This window comes from Phasianus colchicus, chromosome Z (assembly GCF_987193195.1).
Source record: "Phasianus colchicus chromosome Z, bPhaCol1.hap1.1, whole genome shotgun sequence".
Classification (NCBI taxonomy): Eukaryota; Metazoa; Chordata; class Aves; order Galliformes; family Phasianidae; genus Phasianus; species Phasianus colchicus.
In genome coordinates this window covers 46,732,977-46,752,418 of record NC_143476.1, presented here as the reverse complement: position 1 = coordinate 46,752,418, position 19,442 = coordinate 46,732,977, and the positions used below count along the sequence as shown (strand labels likewise).

Below are 19,442 nucleotides of genomic sequence, written 5' to 3'. Positions count from 1 at the left end.
GAGCCTATAACAACAATTACTTTAGCAGCCCTCTTGATTGCCGGAGGTGTGGGTGCCGGGACCGGCATAGCCTCACTCGTCAAAAATACTGAGATACAAGCTTTACAACTGTAGATGAAGATCTAGACAGAATAGAACAATCAATTGATAAATTGGCAACTTCGGTTAAATCATTGTCAGAGGTGGTATTACAAAATCGAAGAGGATTAGACCTCCTATTCCTAAAAGAAGGAGGACTATGCGTAGCACTCCAAGAAGAATGTTGTTCATTTGTTGATCATACCGGGGTAGTTAAAGATTCCATGGCTGAACTTTGTAAAAGATTAGAACAATGAAAAAGGGATAGGGAAATAGGAAGATCCTGGTATGAGGGTTGGTTTAATGTATCACCATGGCTCACTACTTTGCTGTCTGCTCTGGCTGGACCTTTGATCACGATTATTCTGGGGCTAATATTTGGACCATGTATAATTAAATATTTATTACAACTGATAAAGAAGCGGTTTGACACCACAAAATTGCTAATCTTAACGCGAATGACTCCGCAGAGGGAAATAGAGAAATTGTAAATGGAGAAAGCTAAAGGACAAACATTCAGCGATAAAAAAAAAAAAAGGGGGGGGGGAAATTGTCAAAGAGGAGGAATGTTTGTCCAGGGCTGATGGGCAAAGCAACATGGTCGATCTTTGCTCCCTCCCCTTGTGTTTGCTCCCCCACTTCCCTCCCTTGTGTTCGCTCCCCCACTTCCCTGCCGAGTGGCTTGTTTGCTTTCATGTTTCCTCGCGCAGGCAGGGAACTTGCACGGGTATGATTGGGGGTTAGCGAGTGCACAGCGGCCAATGGGATTCGCCAGTGCGAGTGACGTGCCATGGATGGAAATCACCAGAAGGCGTCGGGGGGGGATACGGAGGAAAACTGCTTGCTTCGGTCCGCGCGGCCGCCAGGAGGCAGAATAAGACCCCCTAGTAACAACCGGATCATGCGCAGAGTACACCACAATAGGACATAAAAGGACCGCGTGCTGATCCAAACCTTGCGGCAGTTGGTGGAACGCAGAGTCCTCTGTCGCCCAGCGCTGCATTGCCTCTTTGTTCTTTGTTCATTATAATTAATAAATTTAATAATTGGCTTCTTGACGTTTGGTCCATTATTCAGTTGATAACACAGAGGGCGGCCACGAAGATGATCAGGGGACTGGAGCACCTCCCCTATGAAGACAGGCTGAGGGAGCTGGGCTCGTTCAGCCTGGAGAAAAGAAGGCTGCGGGGTGACCTCACTGCAGCCTTTCAGTACCTAAAGGGAGCCTACAGAGGGGAGGGGAACCGACTCTTTGAAAGGATTGATAACCGCAGGACGAGGGGAAATGGTTTGAAGTTGAGGGAGGGGAGATTTAGGTTGGATGTCAGGGGGAAGTTCTTTACCGAGAGTGTTGAGGTGTTGGAACAGGCTGCCCAGAGAGGGTGTGGATGCGCCGTGGCCAGACTGGATGGGGCCCTGGGCAGCCTGGTCTAGCATTAAATGAGGAGGTTGGTGGCCCTGCAGGTCGGCGGCACGGGGGTTGGAGATTCGTGACCCTTGAGGTCCCTTCCAACCCAGGCCATTCTGCGATTCTGTGAGACAGCTCAGGTGCCCGAAGGCGGACGGGCTCGTGGCAGTCCTCGGGCAGCGGGCAGCGCACCCACTGTGCGCACGTGACGGGAGGCGTCACAGCAGGGCCTTTTGTGACATGCCCATGGAACGCCTGGGGCTACCCGGCACCGGCACCGGCACCGGCAGCCCCGCATTGTCCAGGAGGATCGCGATGGGACAGCGCTGGAGCAGCGCGGCTCGCGGAGGAGCCCCCAGTTCCACCGATGGCGTTCTCCCAGAGTCCCGGCTCTTGCGTTCCCCGAGGACAGAGATCGAAGGCCGAGAGTCGTTCGAGGAGACCCGCGGTCTCCAGACCGGTGAGTACGCGCGTGGCACCGGGCCCGGCCAGCCTCGGCCCCGGCTCCGGGCTCCACGGCGGGCTGCGGTCGGGGCTCGACGGGGGCCGGATGCCACAGCACGGCGCCGCCGTGTCAGCGCCGCTACGCGTGGAGCCCGCCCGGCGAGCGAGGCTCTGAGTCGGGCTGGGAGGGACCGAGGCCAGGGAGCGCACCCTGCTCTACACCGGGAGCCTCGTTCCCCGCTCCGCCAGGGGAAGAGCGGGCGCCGGCGCGCCGACGCGGGGCTCCCCGCGTGCGGGGCGGCGGGCACGGAGCAGGAGGGGGCGCGGCTCTTTCCTGCGCCTCCCGCCGCTCCCACAGCTCTCCCCACTCCTTCAGTAGATGACGCTGCCGCTGCCGCTGCCTCCGGCGTCGGGCAGCTGGATGACAAGGAGAAGGAGGACTGCGAGTTCTTCTGGTCCTTCCTCGCCGACCGGGAAAAGGTAGCGATGTCCGACTTCGTCGGCGCGAGGCTCTGCCCGCCGCTCCCAGCCGGGTGCCGCCGTGCTTGCCGCCCGCGCCCAGGCTCTCGGAGCGCTGCTGGCTGCGCAGAGCTGCTGCCCTCCCGGCCCCCCGCGCCACCTCTGCACCCCCTCCGCGCAGCGGCCCCGCCGCCCGCGCGCTCTCACCCTTCCCGTTCGTCTCCCCGACTGTCAGGACCTGGACGCGAGGACGAGGTTCCTGGCCTCCCTCCGCACCGTCTGCAGACTGCGGCTGGAGGGGAGGTACCTGCCCGACGGCAAGCTGGAAGCGCAGCACGAGGTGAGCGGGCACCCGGCGAGGCTGAGGGAAGTGGCCGAGCTGGCCGGACGCCGGCCCGGCGGTGCGAACAGGGACGAGTGGGACAGGTCTCTTTGGGCGCAGACCAGCCTGCCGGCCAGGGGGCTCCTTCCCCGGGTGCCGGTGCCGGCGCAGGGACAGCGGTGCTGTGCCCGCGGTGCATCCTGGTGCTGGCCGCCGGCAGCGCCCGTGTCCCAGCTCAGCTGTGCCGTCCGTGTCTCCAGGTGCTACTGCGAAAGAAGTTCCCCAGTTACCAGTGCTCGGAGATGTGCCTGGGCAGGCACGCCGTGCTCGCCATCACTGCAAGGAGGCAAGTGCCCCAGAGCCCGGCTGTGCCAGGGCCTCTCCACAGCAAGGGCCCGATGGCAGCATGCATGCCCCAGCTGCCAGCATCCAACAGGTGTTTCCTCTCCTTGCAGCACTGAGATCGCAGCCCAGATCAAACGGCACCTCAGCCCCTGCATTAGCTACATCTGCTTTCTCGCCGTACAGAAGGAGCAGGCCAGCTTTAACACTTCTCTCTACAATGAGGTAAGCGCTGGCTGTGCTACGGAGAGCCTGCCAGCCAGTTCTGCATGTTTTTTCCTGGCTGCTGGAAGGAGACAGCCAAGGCAGACCCTGAGGCACAACAGGGCAGGCTCCTGGCTCCGCAGGGTGGCTGAATTCTGCTTCAGGTGGCAGGAGTTGAAGCCAGCTTCCCGCAAAGAAAGGGCAAGCAAAAGTGCACACCTGCTCTGTTCTTCTTGCAGATGCTGCAGTCTCTGGACAGTGTGCTGCGAGTGCTGCTGCGTCTTCCGCCACGCTCCGCCGCCCTCAACCTGGTGATCGTCTTGCAGGTCTGGCACGTGCAGAGAGCAAGGCTCACAGGGGCTCTTCCTTCCTCCAGAGAGAAGGGACACTCCGGGGTGGGCACCGTGTCCCAGAAGCAGGCACAGAAAGCGTGCCATGGGGTGGGGATGCAACCACCTGAAACCCAGTGGTTTGCACCTGAGCAGTGGAAGGCCGCTGAGTGCCCTTCCCAGATCCCGCAGCGGCAGCTGGCACTGCTGACCCACTGCCCTCCTTGCCTGCCTTGGTGGTGCTTTTCGTGCCAGATGTCAGCAAGGCCGAGGTCTGCTGGGATGTGGCCATCATGCAAAGGGAGCTCAGCCTTGAAACTTTCTTCTTCTGCCACTGTGGACACCCAGCAGCATGCCAGCCCCAAAGCCCTTCCCTCTTGGAGAAGGGGCAGAGGGCATTTTGTAGGAGCTGAGGGTGGGGATAATGATCGGTGACCGCAGCAGGTCTCCACTGGGGCAGCCATTCCTGAGGCTGGGCCTCCATTCCAGGCTCTTCTGTTCAGGGGAAGCCTGGGCACCTTGTCAGGTGCCTGGCAGAGCGGCCGCTTCAGGAGCTGCCATCGCATCTGTGGTTGACCAGCAGCTTTTGTCTTCTCAGGCCCTGCTGCCCTGTGCCAAATCTGAGAGTGTGAGAGTGCGCCAATGTGCCATGGAGAGGATTGCCAACCTGAGCAAGGTCCTAGTCCCTGCTTCGCTGATAGTGGTAAGGAGCCGGAGAGACAAGCAGCATTTAACCCCCTCTTGTCCCATCCTGGTGCCCTAGTAAGCTGGTAGCTCTGGGCTCTGGGCTCTGCAAGACCAGCACATCTGGGGCAGATCCCCCAGACACCAAAATCCAGCAGCCACTCAAAACCCTTCAACAGTTCCCACCAAAGACAGTCAGTGTGCTCCTAGATGTGGGTCTGCCACGGGTAGGCCCCTGCGTGGCACAGGGCAGAGCTGGCCAAAGCGCTGGCTCTCAACTCCTGTGGTGCTCAGCCCGCTGCTGGCTCTGGGGGGTCAGGGCTTTTGTCCCATGTGCTTCAGTTCAACCCAGCTACCTCTGCCTTTCCCTCGTTCCTCAGAGCTCGTCTCGATACAGTGAAAGCGGGGACAGCGATCGCTTCTTAGAAAAGAAGTCTGAGATGCTCGTGGGGCAGCTGTTGGGGCACCTCATCCTCTGCTGTGCTGAGGAGGATCAGGACATCAGGCATGATTCTATGGAGGCTCTGCATGACATCCACAGGATCCTGGCAATGCGACAGAGTAAGAGAGGCTGGGATGGACTGGGGTTTTCCATACAATAAGGCCCAGGCGAGGCAGCGCACCTCTTTGGCCGCCCTCCTTGCCTTGGGGAATCCTGGGGAGCAGCGGCATAGCAGGGCTTCTGTCCTTCAGAGCAGAAAGCTGGACCTAGTTCTCTCCTGCCTCACTGCAGCCTGAGAGGCGCTCTTCTTGCCTTCTCCCCGTCATTCCTACCACTCACTCTCTGTCTCTCCTGCTGCTGCCCAGGTTACAAGTTTGGACGTGCTAATCTCGAACTATATGCGGAGAGTGAATGCTGGGACTACTTCTGCGCCCAATATGCTGCCCTGAATACACCGGTAAGCAGCTCATCCCTTGCTGGGATGCTTGACCCCTCCACCCCCGTGGCAGGAGGCTCACGTGAGCCAATACTTCAGTAAGTGTGGGCACGAGGCAGGGGCTGTCTCAGCCTCTCAACAGTCTGGCTGCAGGGTCCAGCCATGGCTCAGCAGGGAGTAGTCAAAGGCTTTATCCCAGTGTCAAAGCTGTGACTGCAGCTGTTCTGGCTATCGGTGAGCCCCAGCTGCTTGCAGAGCCAGTGCTCTGTGACCCTGACTCCAGCCCAGTCATGGCTCTGCACACCAGCTCCCTCTCTGCACCCACTGAGGCCGCAGTCAGCCCAGCGCTGGGCTCTCCTGGGGCACAGTGCCAGTGCTGCCCCGGGTCTCTCTCTCTCTCCAGAGCCACCCTCACTGCTGCTCATGTGTGCCCCACCACCATTAAACACAGTGCATCTGGTCTTATCTCCCTTCCTCCTTCCCACAGGTAGTGGGCAGCTGGCTCTGCCCCGGCGAGAGGGGAAACTTCATCCTAACCGTCCTGGAGGGCATGACGCAGCCGAGGGTCTCTGACACCGAGGTGGTTACCAGGACACTGGATGTGGTCCTGAAAGACGCGAGTTTTCAGCTCTCAAATGTAAGCAGTTTTCAGCCAGACTGCCCTGTGCTTTTGCCCTCTGGGGCAGCTTTCCCTGACCTGAGAATGGAGCTTGGGAGCTCGGTTGGCTTTTCAGGCCGGTGAAGTGCCACGGGAGGGAAGCAGCAGTTCCCGGTGGCAGCTGTGGCTGTGGCTGTGCTCAGTGCCCTTGTGTCTTCTCCAGGTGCGACTGATCGTGCAGTGCATCTACGACCACCTCATGTTGGGCTGTAAGGAGTCGCTCCGAGACATCGCGATTCGGACCCTTGTGCAGATGACACGCTTGAACCCGCAGTGTGTGGTCAGCACTGTGCTGCGTGACATCCCATGGTGCGACACTTGCGGGGCCTGCCCACCTCATGGGTAGCTCAAGACCCTTGGGGCCAGCACAGGCCAAGGGATGGTGGCTGGGGCAGCCCCCGACACAGCGTGCTTTGTCTCTGCAGGTCTTCCACAATCATGTGGCAGACGATGGTCTCCGAACCCAGCCTTGCAGAGGTTGTGCTGGAGAGTCTGCTGCAGAAATGGCCAAAGCCCAGGCATGATGGCCTTGGCCCAGACCACAACTGCACCGGTTACCTGGCTGTGAGTATCTGGATGACACCTGGCTCACCCCTGGCAGGGCTGCATTCCGCACCCCTCCCCTCCTGTCCACTCCCTTCCCCTTCCTTGCTCTCTCCTCTCTCCTTCCCCCACAGCCCCTCTGCAGCTCTTTGTCCTCTCTTTCCTTGCCCTCGAACCCCAACACCTCAGCCCATGGCCTTGGGCAGCACGGCAGGGGCAGCTGTATACTGAGGGCCATCCTTGGGTGTTTTCTGCAGATAAGCCACGCCCTGCATGCGATCCTCCACCTGCCCTCCAGTGAAGGCTGTGCATGGCGGCTGATCCACAAGCTGTACATGGGGCTGCTCTTCCAGATCTTCTTCATGCTGCAGTGCTCACAGCGTGGCTGCTTCAATTTGACCACCAGTCATGTGGAGGGCATGTTGGCTGGGAACACCATCAGGTGCTCCATCCCCGCTGCCAGGTCTCTGCCCCAGGCCCAGAGCCAGGGCTCCCCGGGTGACGCACGCTTTGCTGTGCCTGCAGGTATGTGGTGGAGAGCATGAGAGCTCTTTTCCAACACGTGAGGAGTGACGGTCTGGTGGAGGACATAGAGCAGCAGGGTGGCTGGGACATGCTTATGAGCCTTAAGACCTACCACACAGGCGTGGCTGTGCTGACCAGGTGAGAGTCTCCCCTCTCGTCCCTGTCTCCCCAGCTCTTTTCTCCCGGAGAGGGGCTGCTGTTGCCTGGACTGTCTGAGAAAGGACTTGCAGGGCCTGTCACCTCCCAGAGTGCCCTTTCCCTGCGCACCGACTGCGGCTATTGCTGGGGCTGGCTCTGCATGCAGTGCGACGGCCTGTGCCAAAGCCATGTGGCAGAGCAGCCAGAAGGGTGGCCAACAAGTATGGGAAGAGCCCAGGGGCCTGGGAAGCTGAGGTGGTCAGCAGCGGGCGCCTGTGGGAAGACCACAAGTTGTTTGTAGGCGAGGCTTCTCTCAGCAAACTGAGTGTCTCTCTGCGTTCTTTCCCTGACCAGGGCGCTGCGAAAAGCAGCACCACTCTGCTGTCCCGCAGTGATTGAACAAACAGTCACAGCTCTCGTGCACAGACAGGAGCACAAGGAGATCGGGGCCATGGCTGTGTTCCTTGAGGTGGGCTTAGAGGCGAGTGGTGCCTCCTGGAGGTGCCTTTGAAACCTTAGTCTGTCTGGCAGAGTGGGGAGGGTCAGGTTGCATGTCGACAGAGCACCCCTGGGGACACCCCCGCCCTGAGGCCTTTTTCCCCATGAGTCTGAGGAAAAGGGTGGAAGCACATGCATTTTGTGCAGCTCCCGAGAGCGAGAGGCTGCACACGGCTGTGAGGGCAGGAGCAGCAGGCAAGGGAGCTGCGCTGTGTGCCACAAGACAGAACTGTGGCTAGCCTTCGCCTCCTGCCTTGGGCATTGCGGGAGGGTCAATTCAGCACAGGGATCCTGCTGACGGGGATGGCCTCTCATGGTACTGCTGGGTGTGTTTCAGCTGCTGGACTGCGTTAAGGTCACTGACATCGTGGCGTACATGAATGGCTACAGGATCCAGAGCCTCCTCCAGTCACACCTGCAGAGTCAGAAATCAGTGCTGCGTGACTTGGCTATCACCACCCTGGTCAAGCTGTCTGCAATACCCACGATGGTGAGCGGGTGGCACTGAGGCAAAGGGATGGCAAAGAGGGCAAGAGGGCCTGCAGCCCAGCACCAAGCAACGGTGCCCACAGAGGCTTGCCTGGACTTTGCCCATAATCCTGAGAGGTCTCAGCTGTTCCACTGTGCTGACACAAATGGCTGCTTTGGGAGTCAAAGGCAGCAGCCCTCCAGCCTGTTCCTTCCCATCCTGTCCTGTCTTGCTCCCATCCCATCCCATCCCATCCCATCCCATCCCATCCCATCCCATCCCATCCCATCCCATCCCATAGGGCCACAGTGTGCTCAGATCTGGCCCCAAACAGGTCTCTGCCCTGGGCTGTGCCATCCGTAAGCAGAGATGTTCTGCTGGGGTGGCGCTTGGGGTTTCTGAAGAAGAAATGTTGTGTTTGCCACAGGCAGTAACTCTGCAAGACCTGTTGCCAGAGGTCATGCAGCAACTGCAGCATGCCAACAGCAGCATCAGTGTGAAGTCCATGACTGTCCTCCACAACATGCTGCACCTGGCAGACCGACAGAAGGCGGTACCCATTGCCCTGCAGCTGCCTGAGCTCCTGCTGTCCTTCTTCTTAAACGTAAGGCCAGGGGGGGAGCGGGAGGCTTGGCTAGTATGACTGCAGAGTGTGTGAGTGCGTGGTGTGTTCCTAACTGGCCTGGCGTGCGAATTCTCCTCTTCCCACCACAATGCCTGGCTGCGTGCAGGAAACCTGTTGCTTGGTGCTTCTCAGGCTGTTGTGCGGGGGCAGCCCCTCCCTGTGCGGAGCCCTGCAGATGCAAAGCTTTGCAGTGGTGCACAGCTGCACAATGGTGCTGCCTGCACACTGGCTTACCGCAGCTCCCTGCTGTGAGCTGCTGCGTTTGGGTCCCTGTCGGCCAGCCCACTCCCCTGCTCAACGTGGGCTTGGCGGCAGGACTCAGTCCCTCCTTGTTCTGCGTCACCAGGAGTCCGCCCAGACAAGGCAGCTCTCCATCCTTCTCTGTAAGGATGCCATGGAGGTTGCAGGGGACACCCACAGAGCGGAGATGAAGAAGGAAGTGCGCAACATCCTCCTGCCTCTCTTCTTCCACCTGCACGACGAGGATCAGAGCGTGGCTCAGGTGGGCATTCTAAGCTGCATGGTCACTGGAGGAAGGAGGTGCTCACAGCCCTCAGCATGGCCAGGGCATTGGCAGGATCTGTGCTGCAGCCCCAGCAGCACCCAGTGCCAGAGGTGATGATTGGCCCACGCCTCTGCCTGAGCACAGAACAGATGGCTTTCCCCAGCTGCTGCATCTTCCTTCCCACCAGAGCCCAGGAAAGCCCTGAGCTGTGGCAAGGTGCAGGATGCACCAGCCCTCTTTGTCGGGCTTTGGAGGCATCTCCTGGTCTCTGTTCCTCTGCAGGCCTCCTGGGAAGCCCTTCTTTGCGCGGCCAAGCTGCTGAAGCGCAGGCACCTCAGCTATCTGCTGAAGACAGCGCAGCCGCAGAGGATTGGCGAGTGCCTGGTGAGGACAAGTGCCCCAGAGCTCCTGAGACCTGGCCCAGATGAGGCCTGCCAGCCCTGGCCCGGGGCGTGGGGCCGGTGCCCGTGCCCATGCCGCTATCACGGCGGCAGGCCGAAGGGCACAGCCTGCCGCCGTTCACACACCCCTTTCCCTCAAGCGCGTGGCAGCTCGGGCTCTTCTCCGGCCACCTCTCCCTCCCAGAGGCCCGGCCCGCTTCTGCTGGCCGGCTCTCGGGGCCAGCGGCCCGGCAGGTGAAGGCGGCAGATGCCCAGGCTGCACACGGTGCTTGCCTGCCCAAGGGGGAGAGTCTGCGCCAGCCCCATCCATGTGTGCTGTCTTCCAGCTGGTGGGCCACAGCAGCAGAGTGAACCAGTTCCTGGAGCAGAGCCTGTCCTACCTGTGGAGCCCCCAGGAACCCCTGCAAGAGGTGGCCGTCAGGTTCATTGGTGAGCCACAAGCCCCGACCCTTCTGTGCCACGCAGCAGCTCGGCCCCAGCACCGGCTGCTGCTGGCTGAGCCGCGTGCCTGCAGAGCCGTGCCGGCCCAAGGCGGGACCGGGCGCTCAAGGGCCTCCCTGCTGCCCTCCAGCAGCCCTGCCTGCGCAGCGGGTGGCGTGGGAGTCTTGCTGGGTGCCTCAGAGCCTCCCGGGGTGCTGCGGCCGCGTGGCCAGGCCAGCGGGAATGGTGGGGGGGCTGTGCTGGGGAGGTGGGCTGGCCAGTGGGATCTGTGACGGGCTGTATGTGCCTAGGGCTTGCTGGGCTGTACCTGAGAAATGGCAATGAGGAGAAGCTCATCAACAACACCATCGAGGGTGAGTGAGGGCAGCGTGGGGGTCAGAGCGGTGTGGCAGGGAGAGGAAAAGACCCTGGGTGGCGAGCTGCAACCCCGGTCCCGACCCAGGAGAGCTCCGCAACCTCTGCGGACAAGGGGCAGTGCAGGTGAAGCAGTGTTTGCTGCCAGCCCCTCTGCAGCTGACCCCACTGTCTCCCTGCTCCGTGCTGGCCCTGGGAAGAGCTGGGTGGGGTGGCCACAGCAGGAGGGTTTCCTGGCTTGCTTTGCACAGACAGGGGCTCTGATCTCCACTCTGTTCTCTTCCACATCAGTCCTGAGAAGTCTGGAGAGCAGCTGCCCTTCCATTTCCACCGTGGTGGCTGAAACTGTCCAGCGCCTGAGAACACCCACTGTAGTCAGCCTGCAAACTCTTCGCTACCGGCTCAGCAGCGCGTGGGAGAGGGGGACGCACTCCCTAAGAGCTGGCTGGCTGCGCTTCTGCAGCTGTGTTCAGGGCTGATCCCAGCTCCAGCCCTGAGGCCCTGCACACCCCTTCGTGTGCTCCTTGCTGGCCCCTCTGCTGGCTTCCCTGAAAGACACAGCCCTCTTGCTTCACCGTGCTGTTACTGAAGGAAACCAGCGCACCATCATCGTCACTCACAATAGGGAAGCTTTTGTCTTTACATCTACATCTATGTATTAACATCTATTTACTGATACAGAATAAACATCATCTGTATTATTCATGCAGTGTAGGTATCATGCAGTGATTTAACACTCCCGTTCGGTCACGAGGCTGCTTTCCAAACTCCCTGAAGCGTGGGGCAAGGAGCCTCTAAGTCCCGCTGAATCCACTCGTACTCGCAGGGCCGATCAAGGTTTGTGTCTGCGGGATCACAGGAGCACAGTCAATCTAAGCGAAAAGCTTAGCAAAGCTAACAAAGCCTAAACAAAGCATGAGGCAGTTGCTGAGGTCTATATTGGGCAGGCCCAAGGGGAGGTGAATGGAGAGGTGATGGAGGATTTGCCTAGGAGAGAGCCTAATTTGAGGCAGTCACCTCCACGCCTTGAGACTGCCTCTGACAGGAAAGAGGGAAGGGTGGTCGTGGTGGGCGACTCCCTTCTCAGAGGAACAGAGGGCCCCATATGCAGACCTGACCCGGTCCACCGGGAAGTGTGCTGCCTTCCTGGGGCTCAGGTCAGGGACATAACCGGGAAACTCCCTAAGCTGGTTAGGTCATCTGACTACTTCCCATTGCTCGTAGTTCAGGTGGGCAGTGATGAAATCGCTCAGACAAATCTACAGACTATGAAAAAAGATTTCAGGTGTTTGGGGCGTTTAGTTCAAGGAGCAGGAGCTCAAGTGATCTTCTGCTCTACACCTTCCAGGGGGCAGTAAGGGACACCGAGCAGGATTGGAAAGCACGAGCAATGAATAATTGGCTCGGAGGCTGGTGTTGAGCCAGAAACTTTGGATTCTTTGATCATGGGGCAGTTTACTTGGCCCCTGGCCTGTTGTCTGTCCGTGGAACCCGCCTATCTCTAAGGGGGCAACGAATACTAGCGCAGGAGCTAGCAGGGCTTATAGAAAGAGCTTTAAACTACCTATGAAGGGGGAAGGGGACAAAACAGGTCTCACAAGAGATGAGCCTAGGAGAACAATGATTAAGCTGGGGGGAAGCAGACAACTCCACTGAAGTGCATCTATACCAATGCACGCAGCATGAGCAACAAGCAGGAAGCCATTGTGAGTCAAGCTGATTATGACCTTGTTGCTATTACTGAAACATGGTGGGACCACTCCCATGTCTGGAGTGCTGTGATAGATGGTTACAAGCTCTTCAGAAGGGATAGAGGAGGAAAGAAGGGTGGTGGTGTGGTCCTTTATATCAAAGACTGTTTTCATGTTGAAGAGCTTGGGCTTCGTAATGACAGAGCTGAGTGTCTATGGGTAAGGATAAGGGGGAAGGCCTTGTAGTGGCGACATCTTGGTGGGGGTCTGCTATAGACCGCCTAACCAGGATGAAGAGTTGGATGAAGCTTTCTATGAGCAGCTCGCGGAAGTCACGCGATCGCCAGCACTCGTTCTCATGGGAGACTTCAACTTCCCTGACATATGTTGGAAGTATAATACAGCACAGAGGAAGCAGTCCAGGAGGTTTCTAGAGTGCGTGGAGGATAGCTTCCTCATGCAACTGGTAGGAGAGCCTACCAGGGGTGGGGCCTTGCTAGACCTGATCTTTGCTAACAGAGAAGGACTGGTGGGAGAAGTGAAGGCTGGGGACCGTCTTGGGCAGCGCAACCATGGAACTGTACAGTTCTCTATTCTTGGGGGTGTCAAAAGAGTGACCAGCAAAACTACTTTCTTGAACTTCCAGAGGGCGGACTTTGTTCTGTTCAGGGCGCTTGTAGCACGGGTCCTTGGGAGTTTCTTCTTAAGGGTAAAGGGGTCCAGGAAGCCTGGACGCTCCTCAAGACAGAAATCTTAAAGGCGCAAGAACAGGCTGTCCCTGAGTGCCGTAAGGCGAGCTGCGGGGGTAGATGACCGGTGTGGATGAACAGGGAACTACTGTTGAGAGTCAGGGAGAAAAAGAGAGTTTACATCCTCTGGAAGAAAGGACAGGCTAGTTGGGGAGATTACAAGGAAGTAGCTAAGGTATGCAGGAAGGAAGTTAGGAAGGCAAAAGCCCAACTTGAACTCAGATTGGCCACTGCAGTAAAAGACAATAAAAAATCCTTTTATATATATATCAATGGCAAAAGAAGAACCAAGGATAATTCTCATCCTTTACTTGATGCAGCAGGGAATGTGGCCACTGAGGACAAGGAGAAGGCTGAGGTCCTCAATGCCTTCTTTACATCTGCCTTTAATAGCCAGACCAGTTATCCTCTGGGCATTTTATGCCCTGATCTGGAAGTCTGGGACGCTACTCAGAAAGCACCCCCAGCGATTCAGGTGGAGACAGTCAGAGACCTCCTCCTCCATCTGGACTGTCACAAGTCCATGGGACCGGATGGCCTACACCCCAGGGTGCTGAGGGAGCTGGTGGGGGTGACTGCCGAGCTGCTCTCGGCCATCTATCAGTGCTCCTGGTTAACTGGAGAGGTCCCAGAGGATTGGAGGCTGGCTGATGTGACTCCCATCTTCAAGAGGGCTGTGAGGAGGATCTGGGGAACTATAGGCCTGTCAGCCTGACCTCGGTACCGGGGAAGGTAATGGAGCAAGTCATCTTGGGTGAGATCGCACAGCATGTGCATGGTGTCCAGGGGATCAGGCCTAGCCAGCACGGGTTCATGAAAGGCAGGCCGTACTTGACCAACCTCATCTCTTTCTACGACTGGGTGACCAGACTGATAGATGAGGGAAAGGCTGTTGATGTAGTCTACCTAGACTTCAGCAAAGCCTTTGACATGGTCTCTCATAGGCTTCTTCTGGGGAAACTAGCCGCCCGTGGCCTGGACAGGTACACACTCCTTTGGGTAACAAACTGGCTGGAGGCCGTGCTCAATGGGTGGTGGCTAATGGAGTGAAGTCCAGCTGGCGACCTGTTTCAAGTGGTGACCCCCAGGGGTCAGTACTGGGGCCTATCTTGTTTAATATCTTTGTTGATGACCTGGACGAGGGGATTGAGTGTACCCTCAGTAAGTTTGCAGATGACACCAAGCTGGAAGGTGGTGTTGATCTGCCTGAGGGTACAGAGGCCCTTCAGAGGGACTTAGATAAGCTGGATCGCTGGGCTGGGGTGAATGGAATGAGGTTCAACAAGGCCAAGTGCCGGGTCCTGCACTTTGGCCACAACAACCCCATGCAGCGCTATAGGCTTGGGGACGAGTGGCCGGATGATTGTGAAGAGGAAAGGGACCTGGGGGTGTTGGTTGATGCTCGGCTGAACGTGAGCCGACAGTGTGCCCAGGTGGCCAAAAGGGCCAGCGCCATCCCGGCCTGCATTAGAAATAGTGTGGCCAGCAGGAGCAGGGAGGTGATCATCCCCCTGTACTCAGCACTGGTGAGGCCGCGCCTCGAGTACTGTGTTCAGTTTTGGGCCCCTCACTACAGGAAAGACATTGAGGCCCTGGAGCGTGTCCAGAGAAGGGCAACCAAACTGGTGAGGGGTCTGGAGCACAAGTCTTTTGAGGAGCGGCTGAGGGAGCTGGGATTGTTTAGCCTGGAGGAGGCTCAAGGGGAGATCTCATCGCACTGTACAGCTTCCTGAAGGGAGGCTGTGGTGAAGAGGGGTTTGGCCTCTTCTCCCAGGCCAAACAACGAACAGGACACGGGGAAATGGCCGCAAGTTGTACCAGAGGAGGTTTAGGTTAGACTTAAGGAAGAACTTTTTCTCTCAGAGGGTGGTCAGGCACTGGAATGGCCTGCCAAGGGAGGTGGTGGAGTCGCCATCTCTGTCAGCGTTCAAGAGGCGTCTGGACGAGGAGCTGCGAGATGTGGTTTAGTAGCTTGTGGTAGCAGTGGTAGTGTGAAGACGGTTGGACTAGATGATCTTATAGGTCGTTTCCAACCTTGTGATTCTATGATTCTATGGAAGTAGCTGCCATTCTCAGTGAGGTCTCAAGGCGTTTGTCAGAGATTTCAGATACGTTTCTCCTGCACTTCCTCCTTGAAAACGGGTGCTCACAACTGTGCGTACGGCCTACAAGTGGTGACACGAATACGGTGCGCTGTGATGGCGCCGGGCAGGGACGGCTGCACTGCAAGCTGTGCTGGGCCATGCGGGCCAGGGGCCACGGGTCAGACCCTGACTTCTACCCTTTGCGGGAGCGGGATTGTGGAACTCAGTGATGACTCGATACGAGTTAGCAGCGAAGTCCAACTTTAATCAGTTAACTCAACAATATACACACCAACAAGTACCCTTGGCCGCGTATGACTGGTTATACAAGTCTGCGCATAACCTATCACTGCGCGTATCTGATCACTGGGTGAAAGCTGTCACCGTGACAACACGGAGCCTGTCACCGTGACAACGCAGAATTCCCCGGAGCCGCCTATTTTTTCCTGCCAAACTCCTCATGGGACACAACTCAGCAATCACTTGTTTACCGTAAATCCTCACAAACTCACCATGTCCCCAACATTCCCGAGGTGGCCCCGCTCCCCAAGCCACCTCTCCACAACCCTTCAGCTCTCAACCTGATCGTGGCTGTTTTTCAGAGGCAGCTCTTTGCAGTCCCCGTTGATTAACACGGAGGGCAGCTCTCCTGCCTCCCCTTCCGTGCCTTCTTTCTTCCAGACATCTCGTGGCGCTCCATTGTAGCGTCCCAGTGTGGTGGTTCGTCTCACCGCACCGCTGTGACAGGAGTTAGGTCATAGTTTTCTGATTGCACTGTAGCTTGTGACTCCTCCTACTTATTAACCGTGCTGCGTGTGTTGATGTGGAGATGCTTCAGCTGGGCTATCAGCCATGTTACCTTCTTGGAGAAGCCATGCTGAATTCCTCCGTTACAAATCTGAGGTTTGGCCATTTCCAAAAGTGACAGTGTTTCCAGGCTCTTTTCTATCGCTTGGAAATACACCCCCCTTCTCTCACCATATCCAGCTTGAAGCTCCATTAATCAGTCCAGCCAGCGTGCTGCCCAGAATTCTTGCCCCTCCTGGTCAGCTGCGTTTCATCCAACATCAATACGCCTGGTATCTCGAAGCTGTGTCCAGGAACACACTACCCATAACCCTGAGCAAGACACCATGGAGATTAGGAAGAATTTCTTCCCAGGAAGAGCGGGGAGGCATTGGAACTGGCAGCACAGGGAGGTGGTGGAGTAACCGTCCCCAGAGGTGCTCAGGGAACACGTGGACGTGGCACTGAGGGATGTGGTTAGTGGGCGCGGTGGGGATGCGCTGACGGTTGGACTTGATGATCTGAGAGGTCTTATCCGACCCTAATGATTCTATGGCTCTATCACACCACCAGCCATTCACCTGCTGGTTTGCCTCCTTCTTCCTGGGTCACAGTCGCCCAGCAGGAAGGTCGAGGAGAACTCTACCCATCTCCCTTCAGATTTTGTCATCTCTTTGTTGCATGTTGTCATGTGACCCGCCTTGAAGGAAAAGGAATGGATAGTAGTTGTCCGTCTTTATCAGACCCCACGACCTCTTCTGCAATTCTCTTCATGAACGCAGGCGCCTGGCAGATGGCAAACCTACTCGGAGAGATCATTAGGTGGCAGACGGCTGCCTGGATGCCTCTCAGCAAGTAGCCTCCAGTTGCTAACACCTTTTGCCTTTTTCTGCTGACACTGGTTTAGAACCGGTGGCACGAGTCCTTGGCTGGACCAGCTGAACGTGGCTGTAACTTCCTGGGTTCGAACTGTTACCTGCACACCCTCATCTCGTGTCTTTCTCACCCCACAGCCTCTCAGCTGTTGCTCCAAGGCACTTCAGGGGAAAGGGAGTGGCTCCTCCTCCTACTCGGAGCAGAGATGCGGATCCAGTTTCCCTCATCTTGTGAGCTACTGCCGTCTGCCTTCTCAGGGTTGGAAACGAGCTTATCTTCTTTGCCTCGCAGGGACTTATGGCAGGGCCGCAGGTCTGCCTGTGTCACTGCACGACGCTAAGCATCAGTCTCCCTCTGCGTTTCTGAATGAATTAATGAATAACAATGGGGTATCTGGTAGTTGACTCAGTAGCTTTTCTTTCACTCCTAATTAACCTGTCCTGCAGGTTCAACGTTTGCAGATCATTTAACTCCCACTGCTTTATGTGATGTTATGATGTGGAATACCGACAACAAAAATCACAAAACCACAACACTTGCAGTGGCAGGCAGCGCGCTCTGCAGACCACGCTCCAAGACACAGTAGAAGAGAGCAGCTATTGCCTGCTCAACGATGTTTTCTTTGTCAAGGCGAGAGGGAGAGGCCGTCCTGCTTGGATGCTCTGCTGGGAGCGGCTCAGCTCAGGGCTGGGACTTGTGGGGCTCGTACCCCACCTGTCTGATTCCTGTGCCCGGGAGTCTCCCAGTGCGTGGGGTGCTCCTGTGCCATGCACGTGCCCTGTGTCTTGTTCAGCACCCTGGAAATGGCATTGAAGAGGGGCTGGTGCTGGCCACATGCAACAGCAGAAGCATTTTGCTTTGCAGTCTTGCTTTGGGGTGTAGATGTGCCCAGACCACAACACCCACGGACAGGGAGACTCCCGGGCACCAGGATCAGATCGGTGAGGTACGATAATATAACAATATAAAAGCTGGACCCTCTTGCAGCAAAGTTGGAGACCTCATCTGCGTGAGTGGATGTGTTGTGGAGGACCTCGCAATTGCCAGGAAAGGCTCTCAAAATCCTCGCTGCAACCAGAGCTCCTGAGTGACTGCAGATCTGGTTGATGGTAAAGTACTGGGGCAATTGGTGATTTATCTTTCTTAATCCCTATAGTTAATCTTATGTAGCAATGGTTTGGTTTGTTGCCTTGTTCTCTTTTATTCTTGCTGTATCATTTCATTTACTATCTCATTGTTTTCAACGTAGGTAAAGACAAACTCACTTTGTTAACTTGGTGCCTGTGCCCCTTGTGCTCACCCCATCTACTGGCAAAACAGGCACTGATGGAAATGGATGGGACGGTATATCTTTCGCTAGAAAGTTAAAGAAAAGCAAATCGTTACCATCATCATTCACATCTGACTCTCTTGTCAACATTAACTATTTTGGCAGCAGTTCAGTTCATAATCATATTTGCATTGCTTTTGTATGGTATGCTTTTTGTGTATGCTTTTTGTATGCTTTTTCAGGAACAAATACCACACTGTGATGACCATTGTAATTTGTTCTTCCTTAAACTGGTATTTCACAGGCAGGAAATAAAGGCAGAACATGGCCCTACGATGTTATTTTGCTGCTAACTCATGCAAAAGGGGAGAAAACATGCAACGTGCATACTGACCGGCAAACACAGCCACTGATGGAGATGCTAGTGCAATTTCAAAAAATATGTCACTAGAGAAAAAAAAGCGTTCTAGTGATTGGAGGGAAGCATTCATCCTCATAACAAGAGCCATGAACTATCAACAGGACTAAGTCATCTGAACTTCCACATGCACCATCTCTTGTATTGTTGTCAAGTCTGTAAGTTGATAATATCGTACGTAAGAATCTTTCACTAAAGATCTGTTCTAGGTTTATGCTAATTATATGGGAAATAAGCTCGTCTGATGGACACTGAGTCGTGATAATGTAGATGCATATTTTACAATTGCACGAAGATGACTAAAAGTAAAGAACTTTGTGTTTATATCTATATTGTATTGTCTCAGTTTCCCATAAGACATCTCAAAGATGAAATGGATGATGAAACGTCATCAGGTAAGAAAACAAACAGAAGCTCTTTCTTTCATTCTGACTGAGACATACTGCTGTCCGTTGTTGAAATCCTAAGGACAGCAGAGAAGCTCAAGATACATGCATATGTTATGCAAAGCAAACCTTAAATGACAGCATGATTGTTTTAAAGTCTACTTCAGAATAATCCAGTTTATCAAGAACTTCTAAACTCCTGACTCCACATTCACAACAACCTTGTCAGAATCAATGGGACTGCAGCAATGATTTGTGGTTTGCTCGTTCGTTAGCAGGCTATGCACTAACTAACTTCATTTTGCTCTCCAAAATCATAAGTGGAGAAATTACTGCTAAAAACTGTGCAAGGGAGTAATAACTAATAATTGTAATAATCTGAACAGTGTAGCTTTTGGCACACTGCTAAATTCAGTCCAAATGCCACAGTCAGCTTTCACAGAGTCTTACAGCCAAAGTGATAAACTAAAAAGAACTGTATTGGCAACTTTCTCTTAGCTTTCCATTTTTTTCTGCTGAAACTCTGAGATTTAGTTTTCCAGTATCAATACTGGGGAAACGTGTGTCTAGAGTATATCCTTCTTTGAGTGACCTGGCATCCATACAGGCTGGAAGGAGCGGTCCTTTGAGAGCAGCCCTGTGGAGAAGGACCTGGGTGTCTTGATAGATGAAAAACTTAACATGAGCCAGCAGTGTGCCCTTGCGGCTCGGAAGGCAAATGGTATCCTGGGCTCCATCCAAAGAGCAGTAGCCAGCAGGGACAGAGATGATTGTCCCCCTCTACTCTGCTCTTGTGAGGCCCCATCTGGAGTACTGCGTCCAAGTGGGGAGCCCCCAGTACAAAAAAGACAGGGAGCTGTTGGAGAGGGTCTAAGCA

At 55.8% G+C, this 19,442-nt stretch overlaps 1 protein-coding gene across 2 annotated transcripts; it reads left to right on the top strand.

Annotated features, from left to right (window-relative positions):
- Positions 1-1,242: 1,242 nt before the first annotated feature.
- On the top strand, positions 1,243-13,696 carry LOC149912946 (maestro heat-like repeat-containing protein family member 7). Of its 2 annotated transcripts, none has more exons than XM_090132453.1 (22): positions 1,243-1,946; positions 2,310-2,410; positions 2,625-2,729; positions 2,972-3,057; positions 3,167-3,278; positions 3,497-3,583; positions 4,185-4,289; positions 4,651-4,831; positions 5,078-5,169; positions 5,636-5,785; positions 5,970-6,115; positions 6,232-6,370; positions 6,607-6,791; positions 6,875-7,012; positions 7,367-7,481; positions 7,848-8,000; positions 8,407-8,583; positions 8,951-9,106; positions 9,392-9,493; positions 9,837-9,939; positions 10,242-10,304; positions 10,597-13,696. In XM_090132453.1, exons 1-22 carry the CDS (start codon positions 1,727-1,729, stop codon positions 10,782-10,784), a joined length of 2,904 nt encoding a protein of 967 aa, XP_089988579.1. In that variant the 5' UTR covers positions 1,243-1,726; the 3' UTR covers positions 10,785-13,696. The 2 variants fall into 2 exon arrangements, with proteins under 2 accessions (XP_089988579.1, XP_089988578.1); XM_090132452.1 differs by having other exon boundaries at positions 2,307-2,410.
- Positions 13,697-19,442: the final 5,746 nt, after the last annotated feature.

Excerpts from the sequence above, each read along its gene's own strand:
- LOC149912946 (XM_090132452.1), top strand. The coding sequence starts at position 1,727 with ATGCCCATGGAACGCCTGGGGCTACCCGGCACCGGCACCGGCACCGGC. Across the intron at positions 6,792-6,874 it reads TTGGCTGGGAACACCATCAG|GTATGTGGTGGAGAGCATGA; the intron begins GTGCTCCATCCC and ends CTGTGCCTGCAG. Across the intron at positions 9,107-9,391 it reads AGGATCAGAGCGTGGCTCAG|GCCTCCTGGGAAGCCCTTCT; the intron begins GTGGGCATTCTA and ends GTTCCTCTGCAG.